Source organism: Lepidochelys kempii, chromosome 7 (assembly GCF_965140265.1).
Source record: "Lepidochelys kempii isolate rLepKem1 chromosome 7, rLepKem1.hap2, whole genome shotgun sequence".
NCBI lineage: Eukaryota > Metazoa > Chordata > Testudines > Cheloniidae > Lepidochelys > Lepidochelys kempii.
The window spans coordinates 65,800,952-65,820,956 of record NC_133262.1 but is presented as its reverse complement, the minus strand read 5'-3'; the positions used below and the strand labels follow the sequence as shown (position 1 = coordinate 65,820,956).

The 20,005-nt window shown below is 39.5% G+C and overlaps 1 protein-coding gene across 3 annotated transcripts in view; it reads left to right on the top strand.

Annotated features, from left to right (window-relative positions):
* Positions 1-20,005, top strand: part of POLR3A (RNA polymerase III subunit A) — a 53,431-nt gene that overhangs the window by 12,877 nt on the left and 20,549 nt on the right. For all 3 annotated transcript variants that reach the window (XM_073353229.1, XM_073353230.1, XM_073353228.1), the window contains exons 7-19: positions 864-1,026; positions 1,269-1,405; positions 4,146-4,249; positions 4,916-5,057; positions 5,631-5,771; positions 7,462-7,531; positions 8,153-8,280; positions 10,188-10,326; positions 12,862-13,026; positions 13,323-13,495; positions 14,887-14,998; positions 16,160-16,278; positions 17,797-17,934. In XM_073353229.1, coding sequence (XP_073209330.1) covers positions 864-1,026; positions 1,269-1,405; positions 4,146-4,249; positions 4,916-5,057; positions 5,631-5,771; positions 7,462-7,531; positions 8,153-8,280; positions 10,188-10,326; positions 12,862-13,026; positions 13,323-13,495; positions 14,887-14,998; positions 16,160-16,278; positions 17,797-17,934 — 1,731 coding nt within the window. The remainder of the gene's footprint in view (positions 1-863; positions 1,027-1,268; positions 1,406-4,145; positions 4,250-4,915; positions 5,058-5,630; positions 5,772-7,461; positions 7,532-8,152; positions 8,281-10,187; positions 10,327-12,861; positions 13,027-13,322; positions 13,496-14,886; positions 14,999-16,159; positions 16,279-17,796; positions 17,935-20,005) is intronic.

The window sequence follows — 20,005 nt, the reverse complement described above, 5'->3', positions numbered from 1 at the left end:
TGAGAAGGCTTGTTCGCCACCCCAAAAGCTAGTCCTTTGTATCTCCTATTTTTCTTCCACATTGGGAAATGCTGCTCTAGGTTGTGTGTGCTGTCTCCTGGGAAGCAGAGAAACTAGCACTGGGTTTATAACCTGCTTCTCTGCAAGATGTTGTGCAACAGAACTATATCCTCAGCTTGGCTTAACCTGTTCCGTTTTAGTTCCTGCCACAGAGATGCAGGAGTGAAACCTTGAGTGATGGAGAAGGCTAAACACAATGGAATTTTGTATGCCACCACTCTGATAAGTTAATGAATGTTTAATGAATCATATGTTTAAAGATATGTTTAATGAATCATAATGTGTCTCCACAGCATGGTCATTGTATTATACATTCAGGTATTAAAATGGTCAGAAAATCAAACAAGCACACATCCTGTAGTTTGCAAAAAGAAAAGGAGTACTTGTGGCACCTTAGAGACTAACCAATTTATTTGAGCATGAGCTTTCGTGAGCTCATGCTCACTAAACTAATAAATAAATAAACTAATAAACTAATAAATTGGTTAGTCTCTAAGGTGCCACAAGTACTCCTTTTCTTTTTGCGAATACAGACTAACACGGCTGTTCCTCTGAATCCTGTAGTTTGTCATTAATCAGAAGCTGATCTTTCAGAAGGAAAATGTGTTTTGCTAGGTTCTGCTCGGTTACATCCATGCATGAACAGAATGTGCCTCCCTTATGGCTGTTACTTATGGTGAAGGTGCCAATCTCTTGTTGCCTTTGCGATTTAGTGTGGTGCACAGCTTTCTGAAAAAATTGCTCCGTGCCAATTTTGTGTGTCACTGCATTTGTTTTCTGAAATCGGTAATTGTCTTGTTTAGCATAGGATATCGGGAGCCAAAACACAGATGATTATGGAAGACTGGGACTTCCTACAGCTACAGTGTGCCCTCTACATTAACAGTGAGCTCTCTGGAATTCCTCTTAACATGGCACCCAAGAAATGGACCAGAGGTTTTGTTCAAAGACTCAAAGGGAAGCAGGGTATGTCTAAACTCTTCCTTTTCCACCTCCCCAAAGTGTGTGTTTTTTTTTCATTTGTTTGGCTTTTTTAGCCATGTTTGCCATTGCATAGTGACCAGATCAGTGTTTGTAGATCAAGCTAGCAAGGCTTTCCCTGTATGATGTGCGTACTATGCTATATTAACACTTTACTATTTTCTGAAGTACCATTTTGTATAATGGTATCCTTTTCCCAAATAGTTTTAACTTGCTTTATTTGTTAGGTCGGTTTAGAGGCAATCTGTCTGGAAAGCGAGTGGACTTCTCGGGCAGAACAGTCATTTCACCTGATCCCAACTTACGAATAGATGAAGTGGCTGTGCCTGTTCATGTTGCCAAAATATTAACATTCCCTGAAAAAGTAAGTAGTGTAAGACTGAAATTCTTTACATGCATTTTTCTCCAGACACCTGCATTGTGGTGTTCAAATCACTGGAGAAAAAGGGCGTCAATAGTGTGTGTGTGTGTGTGTGCACGTGGGCGTACGTATGTACGTACATACAAGGGAAGAATGGCATGCAGCTTGAGGTGCTCAGTGCCCTCAGTCAGCACCAGAAGGTCATAGTGGCATAGGTTCATTGTCCATTGTAAAGCTGACTTGTTTCACAGAGCAAGACAATAGGAATGCTTGATGTAGACTGTGAGGGGGGAGGCCTGAAGGGACAATCATGAAAAACAGTTAGTTTTGCCCAACCCATTTTAAATGACATAAATTTCATATATGTTACTGTGTGTCACAGTGAAAACTGGATTTATAATGTATTTCTAAAAAATCACGCCTTTCACATCTTACTCTTTCTGTGATCCTGTCTGTACTTTTTCTCATTGCTCTGGTTCCTTGTGTACCACAAAATAGACCAGTTGTGTAATGAGGTTGAGTCAGCTTTGCTAAAGAAAACTCTTCGTTTCTTCTTTAAAATTCTAATTTTATTACTTTACTTTTGTGTTTAACATAGACTTTTGCATTTTAACTAGGGCTGTGTTGATTAATCACAGTTAACTCACGCTATTAATTCAAAAGAATTAATCTCAATTTAAAAAATTAATCACGATTAATTGCACTGTTAAACAATAGACTACCAATTGAAATGTATTAAATATTTTGGATGGTTTTCCTACATTTTCAAATATATTGATTTCTAGTGCAACACAGAATACAAAAAGAAAAGGAGGACTTGTGGCACCTTAGAGACTAACCAATTTATTAGAGCATAAGCTTTCGTGAGCTACAGCTCACTTCTTCAGATGCATATCGTGGAAACTGCAGCAGGCTTTATATATACACAGAGAAGGTGCCACAAGTCCTCCTTTTCTTTTTGCGAATACAGACTAACACGGCTGTTACACAGAATACAAAGTGTACAAGGCTCACTTTATATTTTTATTACAAATATTTTCACTATAAAAATAATAAACAAGAAATACTATTTTTCAATTCACCTCATACAAGTAATGTAGTGCAATCTCTTTATTGTAAAAGTGTAACTTACAAATGTAAATTTTTTTTGTTACATAACTGTACTCAAAAACAAAACAATATCTAACTTTAGAGCCTACAAGTCCACTCAGTCCTCCTTTTTATTCTGCCAGTCGCTAAAACAAACAAGTTTGTTCACATTTACGTGAGATACTGTTGCCTGCTTCTTATTTACAGTGTCACTTGAAAGTGAGAATAAGTGTTCACATGGCACTTTTGTAGCTGGCATTGCAAGGTATTTACGTGCCAGATATGCTAAACACTCGTATGCCCCTTCATACTTCGGCCACCATTCCAGAGGACATGCTTCCATGCTGATGATGCTCGTTAAAAAAGTGCGTTAATTAAATTTGTGACTTAACTCCTTGGGGGATAATTGTGTCTCTTGTTCTGTTTTACCCACATTCTGCCATATATTTCATGTTATAGCAGTTTCGGAGGATGACCCAGCACATGTTTGTTTTAAGAACACTTTCACTATAAAAACTTTTCTTTCACAAAAGATTTGACAAAACACAAAGAAGGTACCAAGGTGACATTTCTAAAAATAGCTACAGTGCTCGACCCAAGGTTTAAGAATCTGAAGTGCTGTCCCAAAATCTGAGAAGGACAAGGTGTGGAGCATGCTTTCAGAAGTCTTAAAAGAGCAACACTCAGATGTGGAAACTGCAGAACCCAAACCACCAAAAAAGAAAATCAGCCATCTGCTGGTGGCATCTGACTCAGACGATGAAAATGAACATGCATCAGTCTGCTCTGCTTTGGATCGTTATTGAGCAGAACCGATCATCAGCGTGGACGCCTGTCCTCTGGAATGGTGGATGAAACATGAATGGACATATGAATCTTTAGTGCATCTGGCACATAAATATCTTGCGATGCTGGGTACGAGGTGACAGGCGAACGCCTGTGTTCATTTTCAGGTGACGTAAACAAGAAGCGGGCAGCATTATCTCCTGCAAATGTAAACAAATTTGTTTACGTGATTGGCAGAATAAGAAGTAGGACTGAATGGACTTGTAGGCTTTACAATTTTACATTTATTTTTGAATGCGGTTATTTTTTTGTACATAATTCTACATTTGTAAGTTCAATGTTCATGATAGAGATTGCACTACAGTACTTCTATTAGGTGAATTGAAAAATACTTTTTTTTCACAGTCCAAATATTTGTAATAAAAAAAAATAACGTGAGCACTGTACACTTCGTATCCTGTGTTGTAACTGAAATCAATATATTTGAAAATGTAGAAAACATCCAAAAAATTAAATGGTATTCTGTTACTGTTTAACAGTGCGATTAATCGTGGTTAATTTTTTTAATCGCTTGACGGCCCTAATTTTATCATGGGGGATCCCAGTATTTTTAGAGAGCTTCTCAAGCTTCCCTCTATGTGTGAATTTGGCCAGCAAGCTATTCATTCCAGTTCTGTCAACAGTCTTACCTCCATAAGGTCAAGATTGGCTTGTATTTTTCTTCTCTTCCCCTTTCTCCAGCAGCTTAAAATAAGAGGGGATAACCACCATTGAAATTGAGCCTGAAAATCCCAAAGCACAAACCCAAGGAATAGTGAGTGGTGTTAAAATGTCTCACTTTTTTCTAACTGATACAGTCATGTTGCAGGTGAATAAAGCTAACCTAAATTTTATGAGGAAACTTGTACGGAATGGTCCCGAAGTTCACCCTGGAGCCAATTTCATTCAACAGAGGCACACACAAATGAAAAGGTACTTATCTGTAAAGGTTCACTTTCCACCTACCACCACTACCTGGTCTTATTGCTGAAGTGAAATCCAGCAGATTATTCATCATAGGGACTCCTCTGGGGTTTTTTGTTTTATGTAATCTTCAATAAAGGATAAAAACAATATTCCATGACCTAAAGGTAGCTTGTGCAAGCAAACATGAACATAGATAAATCCTTCTGTTAGAACATTTTGGTAGGCATAGATGCAATGTCATTGCTAGTAAGCTACAGTTGGATGACATACCCATATTTCCTGATAACTTAAAACTAATTCACATTTTTTCTTTAAGAACCTTGATTTTCACGAATGTGCGGTGTTTGCTGACTGCTCTACATTTGCTGTGGAGAATGATGTAGCTATTTGCTAATTGTTTGGTTAACATAACTCTATCTTTTGATATTAAACTGACCTCAGTCCTTATCTAAAACTTTTGTGAAAAACATTGTCCCTCAGTTCCACTCAGTGACAGAGACACTCTGTTAATATTTAATAAATTTGCAGAATGCATGTCTCGTTCGAAGTGGCTGTGTCACTGGAGGCTCTTTAAGAAATCAGAGTACAAATAAGAGGATGCTCTTTAGTTGTCTATTTTTCTGTTTTTATTTTCCATGAAATTTTGACTCTATTGACGTGTTTTATTTCAAGGTTTTTGAAATATGGAAACCGTGAGAAGATGGCTCAGGAGCTCAAGTATGGTGACATTGTAGAGAGGCATCTCATAGATGGGGATATAGTTCTGTTCAACCGACAGCCCTCTCTGCACAAGCTGAGCATCATGGCTCACATAGTGAGTATACACATAGCCTAACATCTGGCTATCATGCAACTTTAACCTTTAGTTTTGTTTGTTAATCTCTCACTCACTGTGTTGATCTTTTTTGCGTCTTAAAACAACACTACATGGAAATGATCCAAACAAAATAGTTCTACGCTTGTGCATAGAAATCAAGGTGGAAACTGAGCAGTCTTTTGTTCAAATTCCACCTATTTTACATTTGTGCATGTATATATGCATATCGATAGATGTAAAAATAAAAAAAATTGCAGTGTTAGTAAGAACCCGGATGCCTAAGAATATGCTGCATCTTGTACTGTGCAAGTAATGTTGCAAGGTTAAGGGGTTAGTAAATAAATTCACTCAACTTTGGTTGAGTGACTTGGTGAGCCTCCACCAATTATACAATTCTGTGTAAATTAAAATAAGTAATTTAGATGTAGCGTCTCAAGTGTCTTTTTATTTTTTAAAAATGTAAAAGCACAGTTTGCAAGGAAACCACTCTCAAAACTTGTAGATTCTGGAACCTCGTAAATTCGATGTGATACTTTGTGTCTGCGGCATCACTTCTTATCTCTTTTGCAGGCGAGAGTAAAGCCCCACAGGACCTTCAGGTTTAATGAATGTGTCTGTACACCATACAATGCTGATTTCGATGGAGATGAAATGAACCTTCATCTTCCTCAAACAGAGGAGGCCAAAGCAGAAGCACTGATTCTCATGGGGGTAAATGGAGTATCTTACTGTCCGGCTTGTGGTAATGTGATATTGCATTTCTGTATGAACAGCACCCTGTATTTTTCAGTTGCTGGTGAGATCTGCATCCTTCAGATAGGCCGCTTGACTGTTTCAAGAGACCAATGCTAAATGCTGCATCCAGCTGAATGTTTGGTGCTAGTGTTATGGCATGTTCAGAAAACAAGGTTTTGTTTTGTTTTTAACAGAATTAGAGGCATCACAGTGATACCTACTTAATATTCTGTGAAAATGTGGTTTGTTCTGGGTACATGTCTTCCTATAGTGACATGCTGCAGAAATGAGGGGCTTTTGCTGTGCAACGTAGGGTATTTTATCTTATGCCGCCACACATAATCTCCCCTCCCAACTCATAAGGCAACAGTGGGGCAGTAAGTTCCCTTTTCAAAAGTAAGTTGGGACTTCACACCCGTAGTGTAGACATGGCCTACAGCACCATTGCTTTGCTGCTGTAACCCCCAGTGTAGATGCAGACTATAGCAGTGTGGGAGGGTTTTCAGTCACTCGGAACTCCATATCTCTGAGTGACTGTTGATGGATGTATTCTTCCATCTACTTATCTATGTCTACACTGGGGATTAGCTTGGCATAGCTGTGGTGCTCAGGTGTGGATTTTTCACCCCAAGGGCTGTTGGTATCTCCACCAAATTTTGAGTGTAGACCAGACCTCAGGAGCTGATTGAGTTTTATGTAAAGCAGTGGTAGGTCATCTGATAAGACCCTACTGGGAGGATTCACGCTGTACCCTGACACTGGCTCCAGATATATGGGAGACCACTGGCATCTACTTCACCTCCAGGCTAGCAGTTACTCATACTAGGGGATTGAAGGTATAGGTGTCCAGTATCTCCAGGCTGCCAAGACTACAGTCAGACAGGACCCAGGTCAGATTTAAGAAGTGAGGAGGTAACCAATATAAGCACTTGATGAAAGTCAGATCAATGGCGGATCACCAAACTCACAACTTCACAAGAGCCACCAGCAATCCTATCCCTTGTACTTGTAACATGACTAACAACTTGACCAATCAATTCAACTACTACATCAGTAGAAACTCCTCCTCCCCTTCTGACCAAAGATGTATTACGGTTAGACTCAACAGTTTTGCTAAACAGCCTTGTGATATAGGTTTGTTATTAATGTTACTCTCTCTCTGAGGTTTTACTTGTGTGTTTTGGAATCTACCTTTCCAGCATCTGTTGGTTTTCCCCCTGTCCCACAAATGATTGGAAAGTAATCTCCCAAACGTGCCAGGTTCAGTTGCCATTTTTCTTTTACGAGTAAAACTTGTTTGTATATATGCCATCCCTCGGGTTCCCCAGATCTGGTGGCTGGTGCTGAGCACACAGCTTGCAAGGGAGTACGTATCTCCCCACATCTTTTCCTTACCTAATCCATAGCTTAGATGTGTAGGTGCATTAGCTGTAGGGATAGGATAGGGTCTAGAACTAGGGTTTCCTCCAGTTTACAGGATTTGTCCTACATACGAGAGTAAATCCTAACACGTAAACTATGGGATTGGGCCCTTAATGTCTGTGTTGCAAGCTCTGTCTTAAAAGGTTTGTTCTTTCAAATGTATTGCAATAGTAAGGTATGTTAAGTTAATCTTCTCTACAGAATATTTCAAGTAATATTCATTTTTCATTCTTACGTTTTACAGACCAAAGCGAACTTGGTAACACCAAGAAATGGAGAGCCTTTGATTGCTGCTATTCAAGATTTTCTTACAGGTCTGTATGTAAAGCTCGTTTTAGAGATGTGTGTGTTTGACTTAAAAATTATTTCCTTTTTTTTTAAATCGATAATATCCCATGCTAATATATAAATGAACTTTGTGTTTTTGTTTTTCTTTTGCTCTGTTGCAATACGTATCAAAATGGATTCCCTGACTATGAAGCAATTAAATTGATGCTACACAGTGCTTTTCAGTTATGATTTGGCCTAAAGGGGTTAATTGTAATAATAGTAGGGTTAAAAATATATTATCTTTAAATTGATGGTGTCATTTGTGACTGCAAGGTTATTTAATGTTATAGGAAATGTTCAGTGAGTATATCAGTGGCCAGAGACTTCATAAGGAAGAGGATGTTTGATAGCAATACTCAGATGGTCTTTTAGACTTTAAATCTAATAGGAGAAAAAATAATTTTTCTCCTTTTTATAAATTGCTGGTACAGGCTTTCATTTAAAAAATCATAAGTGCAGGGAAAGAACTTAAAGCTAATATTACATCTGCATTGCTGTCATCTGTATCAAGTGGATAGCACGTTTTCAGAGTAATACTTAACATGCAATCATTTTTAAATTTTACTTCAGGTTTACTGTCAGGTTAACCTTTTTTCACGTTCCAGGTGCCTATCTTCTCACACTAAAAGACACCTTTTTTGACCGAGCCAAGGCCTGTCAAATTATTGCTTCTATCCTGGTTGGCAAGGATGAGAAGATTAAAGTTCGCCTTCCACCCCCAGCAATCCTAAAGGTGTGTGGTCCTATTTAGTTTTTTTTAACTGTTGTAAAGATTTTTGGCCGTGATTTCTCTTGGATGTCATGCATACTTGACCCATTCTCATAGCCACCAAAAGACAGAATTTTAGCGACATTTGTTCTTAGAGTGGTTACTTGTGCTGTAAACCTATTGTGCATGGGGATGGAGACAGAAGCCGGGCTTGATGCTGATGCTGCTTTAACTTCGCAATGGATCAGACAGCAGTGCTGTGTGAGGGTCATAAGTCAGGGCCATGGGGAGAGAAAAGTAGTGGAATCTAGGGAGGGTAACTAGAGCACTGCAGACGACCTGTCATAGCACAGTGTGCAGTCCATCTGCCCCAAACCATCAGTGCTTTGGCTCTCCACTACGCTGAGTCAGCTATGCATATTGGCATGATGAAGGTTCCTTATGGTCCTGCTGCCTCCACATATCTACTGTGGTTTGGAAGAGGGGAAACCTAATCTGATATACCTGAGCAATCTTCTTAAACCAGGAATATAGATGCTGGTGAAGTTCTCCACAGATATGAGGGGTTGGAATGCAGGTGATTGTCACCTCAGAGCCTGTACTTTCCAATATTCACTGACCCCAGTCCTGATGGGATTTGACGCAGGAGTTGGTGGGGGCTGCATATTGGTGCATCAGAACTTGAATGGGCATCTAGTACTGATGCTTTAGTTGCTGCCACCTCTGTGCATTGAGGAGTCCTGTGGGTTCAACACAGATGGTTTAGTGAAAAGGAACTTTATTCTCAACTTTCCCATTCAATCTCCTGCCTCCCTCCTCACATTTCTACTGACTTGTCCTCAGCTCCTACACCACAATACACAGAAGTACCATGGGGAGTCTAGAGCATTTAAAGCCGAGAAAATGTCCTAGGGATCATGGGGGATTATTGAGGGTAGTGGAGCTTGAGCTTGGGGAGCAGGATCTGGGATGGAAGAAATGGAGCAGGGAAGAGCTCTGCTCCATAGCTGCCTATAGTCCTATTTCATATTCTGCTGCACAATCTTCATTCTGATGACATAATTTAAATTTATAACATGGTGTTTATACATAACCAGTGTACATGTGTCCGGAGAAAATAGTTGTGCACTTTTTATTGTGATGTAGAGGAATTAGATGTATGCATTGTGGTTATCTTCTGAATCAAATATTAAGTAAATGACTTGCAAATGAACATGTGTACTGATACCTAGAGTGATCTTAAAACTGATAAATATCCATGTGCTGGAGAGTGTAATTATTAATGTGTTCAGAGGATAGTGGAATTGGAGCATCAAAGGATAATAGTCATCTAAAGCAAAGGCCAAAGCATTTATGGGCAGTCAACCTTTACCTCACCTCAAAACTTTCCTTTGTAACAAGAAACTGAGTATGACAATAACAGTTTTCATTTTGCCAAATGACAGTAGATTTAGTAGTTTGTGTCAACTGCTTATATTGGCTAGCTGTGTTTTTCATGTGGCTGAAGTACACAATAATGTGATCTCTAAGCCAAATGCACACTTATTTACAAAAGCACTGTATATTGAACAAGAGAAACTAGATTCATAGCAAAGTAAATGTGGGGAATGAAGTGGAGATAGCAGTCATCTACATTTTAACTTTTTTACTTTTATTTCAACCAGTGTCTGAGAGAAGTGGCAGCGTGGAGGGACGTCTGCCCTCTATCCTTCATCCAAAAATATTGAAGTTCCGATTCCTCGGGTAATGGGGTTTCTGGTCTCACTTAAGTGAATAATGGCAGCCATCTCAGCAAGCTGACTGTCACAGGTGGTTCCACCAAGATATTAACCACAGTTTTAGAGCAGCATATTGAAGTTGGCTGTTTTGGTACTATAATCCTATCGAAAACATTCTGATTGTTTCTGATTCTTTCCCTTTGTTGCCTTCAGCCTGTAACCCTGTGGACAGGAAAGCAGGTCTTCAGCATCATTCTCAAACCTAGTGATGACTGTGCTGTGAAAGCCAATCTCCGAACCAAAGGAAAACAATACTGTGGCAGAGGAGAGGATCTGTGTGTCAATGATTCTTGTGAGTGACCTTGCCTGCTCAACTGCTCCTCAATTACGAGTTCATAACAAATCTGCGCCAGTGACTGTTTCTATTCCTAGTCCGTAATTGAGTTCACAGCAGGGAAATGTGACTGAAGAAAATGCTGTTAAATGCTATTTTTCACTGTTAAACATGAAAATGCGAGTAAAAAATGCAAGAATGTGATGAATATTTGATTCACATACAAAATAGGCAATTTCTCAAAAATTGGTGTTTTCTCAGACATAAACACGACAGAAAAATCATGATCTTTATTAGTAAAACATTTATATAACACTTAACTTGTCATGACACCTTACAGAGATTTAAAAAAAACAGTCTCTGCCCCAAAAAACTTAGCATTTTAAATTTGACAAATGTAGAACTTGAAGCTAGACAAAGGAAGGTGATGGTGCAAAAACAGAGTTGCTATACAGGGAGCATATTACACATTCTCTGATATTTTTAAAATTGGGATCAAGGTAGAAGGCAGTGGAGAAAAGTGGTCTTTGAAGTGACAGTGCATTGATAGAGAGCAGTGGGGTGGAAGGCACAGCAAGTGTGGGTGGAGAATGACAAAGCACCAAGGTGAAGGGGCTGGTGGGAGATAGGAGCAGGGCTTGAGGAGCCTTGAAATTGCGGAGAGGGAATTGAATACCTTGTGGTAACACAGAGCTGGCAAAGGGGCTTTAGCAGAAAGGGAAGATGGGTTTGGCTGCTCATCTTACCCAAAAGGGAGAGTCATGGAAGCTAGAAAGGAGGAGATGGCTGTAGGAGCCCAGGCAGAGAGGATCTTGGTGTGAAAGGGCTTCGGCAGTGGGGACTGAGATCTATTGGATGTGTAGGGACACTGACAAAACTTGATGAAACCATGGTAGTGAGAAGGCAAGAGAGGAGTCAAAGATTCGATTCAAGATTGCAACACTGGGTGACTAGGTATAAGCATTGTGAGTTTTTGGAAGGAGTAATCAGCTCGCTATGGTCCTTAGAGGTACAGAAACTCTCCATCCTTATCCTCTTTGGCTTCTGTAAAAGCTTGGGACTCGGGTGAGTGGGGGATCAATTCTTTATCCTCCTCAGGACCTAGTATATCTGTCTAGCTGCAAGGGGGTGCTATTAAACCAGCAGTCCATAGCTAACCATTTCTGTAACCAGAAAAATCCTTCCTCAGTTTTAGTGAGGTTTTTATCCCTTGCCCCTGCCACCTTTTTCTTCAGCATGAACTAGCTGCAGGGGAGCAGAGCAGTGTAAACCCAAGAAATATGAAGACATTGCAGAGGGATGTGACAGGTCTCAGAAGGTGCTGGTGGAAACCCCAGTTTCTCGGTGTCGGCAGCCTCAGTGGAAGTGACAATTCCTCTGAGTTTCTCTGAAATTAGTGTTGCAGTCTCTGGCATACTTGCTCTTTTGTGAAGCAATAACAGTCTCAACTGGAAAAGGTCTTCTGCAAGATCTCATGAAATCCCAACATGGCTTTTACAGTGTATTCAGCCATTTAATGAATATCAATGGTTATTACCTACTGTTCAGCAAGTAGGTTTTTGCATCCTTTTAAAAAATAAATAAATCATTAAGTCAGGTCTGCTGGTAGAGCTATGTCAGTTGGGGAAAGAGAAGTGTGGTACCTGACCCACAAAGTTGTGCTGGCTTAAGCCCTAATAAAGATGTAGTTATGCCAGCAAAACTGCTTTCACTGGTATAGCTTGTTTGATGGGGGGGAAGACAGTTACTATAGGGGGTTACTATATCAGTACAGAGCACAGCTTTGCAGATATAGCTGTGTCCACACTAGGAGCACTTAATAGACCAGCTTACCAATTCCTACTGTACATGTAACTATGGTGTACCTTTAGGGAGCAAAGACAGTGCAGTGATTTAAGTCCATCTATATACCCAAGCCTTCCTTGAATGGAGCATATTGGAGTTTGAGTGCTCACACATTAAGTTGCTTACTTTCTAGTGCTATTATGCCCAATTACTGACTTGTTCCTAAATAAAATAACTCATCAATGATTCTTTGCTTACTATAGTCACTTAACATTTTTATCAAAGTTAAGTGTGGCTTTTGGCTGGGAAACTGCTTGCACTGATTTGCCCTACTGTGTTTTAAACTATGTGAACAAAAATGGACTAATTTAAGATATTCAGAAGACCTAAAATTGCTTTTTATCACATTTAATTCTTCCGTGGGAGTTAGAAAATTAAAATTTGCAGTGTTAAGGTTGCTTTGAGTTATGGGCTACAGCTGTTTCTTAAAAGAAAATCTGGCAATTGAAGCATTTGCCTGGGGAAAGGATGGGAAATAGACTTAAAAGTGTTTGGGAAATGGAGTTGTGGGGGAGGATTGTTTTGGAGACACTTTCACTGCATCCTCTTTATTCAGTGTTCCGCTTCTACAGGCATAACGTGTGTGTTTTGGAGCTTTTTTGTTTTGACAGCCCGCACTCTTAGGTTACTAGTAATTTAATAGAGTTTAAGTTAAGCTCTTGGTCTCTTCGGGTATCAGGCTTTCAGTATTTTTCTTTGTGCCTCCAGATGTTACAATCCAGAATAGCCAGTTGATGAGTGGCAGTATGGACAAAGGAACCTTAGGATCTGGATCCAAGAACAATATCTTTTACATTCTGCTGAGAGACTGGGGGCAGGTAGAGGCTGCGGATGCTATGTCACGGCTAGCCAGACTTGCTCCTGTTTACCTCTGTAAGTAACCAGGGAGGTGCCTTTTGTTGTAGAATGATATTTTAATGTAAAAATGTAACCTAAATCCAGGAATGTTTCTATTAAAAATGTAGCCTATTTAGACAAGGAAAAATCAATAAGATACAAAATTGATGGAAATGGAGAAAAGTGCATCTGTTCACAGCTTTGTCTTGAATTTCAGAGATGCATTTGCAAATGTCATATAATGGAAAGAAATTCTGTGATGGTTACCTGAATAGAACTCAATGAACTGAACTTCTTTATATGTCAATATATTTTTTGTAATTTTACTGTAGCTAACCGTGGGTTCTCAATTGGGATTGGTGATGTAACTCCGGGACAGGGGCTGCTAAAGGCTAAATATGAACTTCTGAATGATGGCTATAAGAAATGTGATGAGTACATTGAAGCTTTGAACACTGGTAAGCTGCAGCAGCAGCCTGGCTGTACTGCAGAAGAGACATTAGAGGTGAGCGGTGCTTCGCGTGTTGAATATGAGTGCCATTCACTCAGGCCAAGACACTCAGGTTTATTAAATTAAACCTTTATTTTAACTAAAAGCATACCTTGCTGTTACAAATACTATTCAAGTACAAAACAGCAGACATACAGAAAAACGCCATGGATAGTTGCCTTCTCCTGGGGCTTAGGATGTCATAGTGGATTTTTTCTGTGAAGCTCTGGCTGCCCCTTACAACCTATCACATTTTATTACACATACATATTCATTACTTATTTCCAATCACCGTTGTGTCCTGAATGTTAAGTATCTTATGTAACTCATACAATACTCGTGTGAACTTTCATTGGCATGTAACTTTCTGCTGTCATTTTTGTGGTGGTCTCTTCTCTGGTTGATTGTGCGCTATTGTGCATATTTTGGCCAGGTTACTTTGACCTGTTTCTCTGCATAGGGGTTTTTTGCGACCTTCCAGTCCATTTTTCTAACTGCTTTTGACAACAGAATTTATAGATACATTATTCTTCAATTTAAGCACATCCTGTTTTAAAAATGTCATCCTCTGTCCTATATAGTTGTTGGAAACAAGTTTACTTGATGACAAGATCATTTAAAGCAACATTTCGCTCATGTCAGACAAGCTGCAAACTAGGCCAAAGGCAGCCTTACTTACAGACAGAACTGCTAAAAATAAGTCAAATACTAGCCTATTACAAGGTAGTTATCAGTGATATTTGATTAAAAGATTGTAAAATATGCAGTGGATTCTAAATATGACTGTGTCTGAAAACTATGGGGAATGAATCGTTGTACTTAAATATGTGCCTAACATGAAGAACCTGGATAGTCGTGTAGACATCATCTCTTTAACAGTTTCAAGCCTTTATCCTCTTATCTAGTATATTTCTAGAAATGCTCAATCACTGTTTTTCTTAAGATCTATAAAACTAAAATAAGATCTCACTTTGGTAGTCATCAAGTCTGATGCTGGTCACAAAAAGCAGTAGTTTCGCCATACTTCTCAAAGTAGAGAGTAGTAGTAAGATCTCTTGTTACTACATCTAATGCTTGCACCAAATACATTTATAGAACATACATAAATAGACTTGACACATGAACAAAGTACATTTTGTGGTGCAATATCTTTTAAATACATTTGCTTACTGTCTTGACAATTTGCCAGTCTATAGTGGGTCTCCCATTCTTAGTTCATTTCACGAAGATTCTCATGCATTTCAAAAAGCAGATTTTCTTTTTTACTCTTAACTATGTTCTTGTTGGCCTTCCTGATGCTATTTTAGACTTCATATTACTGAAGGTTTTTGGTGGCTAGCCTTAGTATATTGCTGTGTGCATATTATCTGTTACTAATGCTAAATATCTAAACTCTCTGGTTCTAGGCCTTAATCCTTAAAGAACTCTCTGTGATCAGAGACCATGCTGGCAGTGCCTGTCTCAGAGAACTAGATAAGAGTAACAGTCCACTTATCATGGCTCTCTGTGGTTCTAAAGGTAAGATTAGTCAAGTTTTGGAATTGTGTGAAGTTGCTGCCTACATCATTTGCTCTTAATTACTTGTTCTGCCTTTGTGCTAATCATTATGTAGTCTGTTTTGTGTAAAACATGCCGTTGTGTAAGCATTGGATTTATAGCATGTATCATGGCTATCAATTCCTTTTGAGAGGGTAAAGCTAGCTTCTTTTTAAATTGACTTGTAAATAATCACACTTTGTTTTATTTATTTAGATGTTTATTGCTCTACAATAAGAGCATCCATCCAGCACTCCAGGTGTCCTGGGGAATCTTGTAGAAATACACAAATAAAGACATGTTAATTACCCCAAGGTCAAATAACCCAGCAAAAATATAAGTATGTCAGAAAAAGTAATAATTGGGAAGACTTTCCACTTCCATTATCAAGTCATTCCATGTCATGTTCTGTGTTCCTGGTCTCTACTTCTACAAGATCAATTGAATAATTGTTTTTCTTTTTTTGTTTGGAGGTTGTCTGATCTTTGCCATTAATTTCCTGTGTGACCTTGGGCAAGTCAGTTGCACTCTCTGCTTACATTTCTCCATCTGTACTGGATAGGGGTAATACTTCACAGAGGTGAAGTTTTTTTTAATATTTGTAAAACACTTTGGGATCCTGAAGTGAAAGCTATAGCAAGTGTGTGGTGTTCTGCTTGTTTTCAGAAGGAGTTAATCAAATGATGCTATGTCTGTTGAGAAACTAAAGATTCTAAATTCAAGATGGGTTTTTAAAGCAGTTGATATTGCATCTGTCAACAGCAAAAGACATATTGAGCAATGAAATAATAACAAATGGCATTAACAGACATGGATTATGTGCTGTAGATAATATGATAAAAATACCAAACAAGTTAACTTAAGGTCTGTAATCAAATAATAATGTCACAAAGATCCATGATCCACAGAAAACTAGACTGATTGATTGACAGAGGGGGAGTTCCTTGCAGGGATTATTTACTTAATTTTGATTGGTATCTCCAGCCTGTGAATGTAAGTTTGACTGAATAGGAGAAATAACTGAAGAGTTTAATTAATTGACTAATTTTTTTATGACTTAGTAAGTGGTGCACCATTCATCTCCAGTTTGAACAAGCATCCTTCACAGAGGATTACTAATTTTAATGTCTCCTGTTTCTCCAGGTTCCTTCATCAACATATCCCAGATGATTGCCTGTGTAGGACAGCAGGCTATCAGTGGGTCACGCGTGCCTGATGGATTTGAAAATAGGTCTCTGCCTCACTTCGAGAAGCACTGTAAGGTCAGTAGCCTTGCACTCAACAGGATTTAATGAAATCAATCCATGAACTGGGAATAAGTTCAGATGAGTCACTACTAGGTCCTTCACTAATGGATCTAAGGATCAGGGTAACACCATAAAGTTCAAGTACAACATTTTGAATGGGGAAGTAGGGACAAGGAGCTGATTCTCTTTGCCTTCATTTGTTTTTAGGAATCTTCATTAGCCTGAACCTTAACCGCTAAACTTTTAACTTCTGGTTGCCCTTTTCTGCCAAATAGTCCCTTCCTTTATTTAAACAATACTTTAATATGTTAAATTAATATTTGTTGAAATAACATTAAGATAACACTGAGGATACATTCATAGTTCTTATATTGCTTACAAACAATAAGATTTTCTTAATCTTTGCCTTTTTTCCTTTCTTTTGAATACTTATTCACTGCACTAAGGTGTCTCATGGGTGCTGTGCTGCTGGTTTTGTTTTTATGATGGATTTCAAGAATTTTAGTGCTTGTAAAATATATCCGCTGGGTCACTCTGGAGTCTGAAATTCTCTATGGAACAGATACAGCATGACAAATAGTATTGCTAACTTCATATCAATGTTTCTCAATTTTGTTGTGCAGGGACAAGTTTCCAGGGTCAATAGACTAGAACTGTCTCCATGTTAATACAGTCCTATCTGTTAAAAAATGGTATTCATTTCCTAGTAAAAAAAGTGTCAATATAGCCACCCTCAAACACCGCCCTAAGCTCACCAGATCATGTCATTCAGGTCACTGAAGACCTGTCTAGTGGTAATTCTCAATCACTACCTGCCAGGACTCCGCTGCAATTTCTGAACTAATGGAGAAAGTTGCTTACTGCTGTTCAGTAGCCTAAACCTGCACTTCCCTTTTTATTAAGAAAATGCTCCAGGTAATTTTTGTTTATGGGAGAAATACACACGATGACATAAATTCCATGAACTTTACCAAGAGAAAATGTCCTAACTTTAATTCCCCAACCTTGTCCATCTTGTCTGTTACTAGTTAAATGATGGTACAAAGTAGCCTGCTTTAAGGGTCAGTGCCTTTTACCCTCTCCATCCACTGTTCTGCTTCACCGAACATGGGAATGACTTTTCAGTTGGATGCTAGTGACGGGATTAGGAATAGTATAGAGAAGGTTTCAGTCAATCCTCTAGTTACTCAGTTGGCTTAATAAACTTGTAAATTGGCTTTGAGCAGTTTGTTTAAAGTCTATTGAGCAGACACTCATCAATGGCCAAAACAAGCTATTCAAAAGAACTTAGAAGCTCCAGCCATGTACCATACTCCATGTTCCATAGGCCCAGGTTTGGAAGATTCCAGTAGAAGTAATGTCTCTGTCATTCTTCCTCCTCCCCACTCAGAAATGAGTATTCATTGTCCTCCAACCAGGTTGCAACTCAGAAGAGTGTGCATAGACTGAATGTTCTTCTGTATGTAAATGTTTTTCTATTGCAGACTTACAGAATGTGTAGTATATCTTTAGAATTTTTTCCCTTCCCTCTAGCTTCCAGCTGCAAAAGGTTTTGTTGCCAATAGCTTCTATTCTGGCTTGACTCCAACTGAGTTCTTCTTCCATACAATGGCTGGTCGGGAAGGTCTAGTGGATACAGCTGTAAAAACAGCCGAAACTGGATATATGCAGGTAATGCTCAACAGGAGTATAAAGATGTATAACAATCTTGCTGTTGCAAGAGGGTTATGGTTGTCAGTCATATCGTTTAATGTGAGATGCTGTTAGACCTCATCGATCTAGTGCTGGATGTTGAAAAGTATAATCATTCATCTTTTAAAGTGGGCTTTCATTAAGTGACACAGGAGTGTAACTGTCTTTGTATCTTCTGAGTACAGTGACCAATCCTTGTTCATACGTGTCCCGATTTGCTGAGCACCTCCTGCAATGTGGCAAGTGCCTTCAATTTCTCTTGAAGTTAATGAAGGTCTGAGGGCATGGAACATCTGAGTGGATCCGGCTGACAGTGTCTTTTAATCACACGCCTGTGATGATGCTTTGGTCACTTAGCCTTCATTCCAGTAAAAAACAAAGACGATACCGGTGAAACTTTAAACACTTGGTTTGAACCATCAAAACAAAAGGGACGTTGTCTCCATTACCCATATGTAAGCATGGACTGTCCTGGGGCAAACCTGCTTGCCCTACTTGTGTGAGCAATCTCAGGGTCTTCAGTGGGACTACTCAAGTAAGGCAAGCAGAATTTTGCCCCTTCTTCAAGAATGAAAACGTATTTTAAGGTGGTGTGATCTTATTCAAAAGTAGCTTAAGGCTGGCCTAACTTTTTGCTCTATTTAGGTAAACAGGAATTTTCCCATTGATTTTAATCAGAGGGCAGGCCCAATGTGAGTGTTCTTGAAATTCACATACTTAAATACTTAATATCGTATTGATGTTCTTATGTAGAGGCTTTATTTAATATATTTGGGTGCAATCTCTGACCCCATTTAGACGTTTTAACATTCTGGGGTGCAGTCCAGACCAGTGAGGGGCTGTGTCACCACTGGCCCTCTAACCTTGGGTGCCTCACAATGCTTTGCTGCTGTAGCTCCCACCGAGGCCACTCACAAACAGCATGCAGGTTACCCTCTGAATGTCTGTGTCTTGCCATAGCCCAAGTCCAGCAACTCTGACCCCGGAAGCCTGGCAGCAAACCAGCCACACTCTGGCTTCCAGCAGCCTTGGTAACTACTTGCGGTGTGACCCCCAACACACTTCCAGTCCCAGATTAAGCATGTTCTGCACTGTCCAGCCCTCTCCTGGACAGTCAAGCTACATTAGGTCCATTGCCCCTCCAGGGGCTTAGTATACAACAGTTTGCTACCATAAATGGAATTACCCACACAGTTCAGTTTCAAGACAACACTTGATTGTAAAACTACAAAAAGAGATTTTTAAGTCAGTACAAATGTAAGGCATTAAAGTTAGAAATGGTTACAAGAGAAATAAAGATAAAACGCTTTCTAAACTTAGAATCATAGAATATCAGGGTTAGATGACCTCCTTCCTGTCCCTTCCTGTCCAACCCCCCGCTCAAAGCAGGACCAGTCCCCAACTAAATCATCCCAGCCAGGGCTTTGTCAAGCCTGACCTTAAAAGCCTCTAAGAAAGGAGATTCCACCACCTCCCTAGGTAACCCATTCCAGTGCTTCACCACCCTCCTAGTGAAAAAGTTATTTCTAATATCCAACCTAAACCTCCCCCACTGCAACTTGAGACCATTACTCCTTGTTCTGTCATCTGCTACCACTGAGAACAGTCTAGAGCCATCCTCTTTGGAACCCCCTTCCAGGTAATTGAAAGCAGCTATCAAATCCCCCTCCTTCTTCTCTTCTGCAGACTAAATAAACCCAGTTCCCTCAGCCTCTCCTCATAAGTCATGTGCTCCAGCCCCCTAATCATTTTTGTTGCCTTCCGCTGGACTCTTTCCAATTTGTCCACATCCTCCTTGTGGTGTGAGGCCCAAAACTGGACACAGTACTCCAGATGACGCTTCACCAATGTCGAATAGAGGGGAACGATCACGTCCCTCGATCTGCTGGCAATGCTCCTACTTACACAGCCCAAAATGCCATTAGCCTTCTTGGCAGCAAGGGCACACTGTTAACTCATATCCAGCTTCTCGTCCACTGTAACCCTTAGGTCCTTTTCTGCAGAACTGCTGCCTAGCCACTCGGTCCCTAGTCTGCTGCTGTTTGCTTAA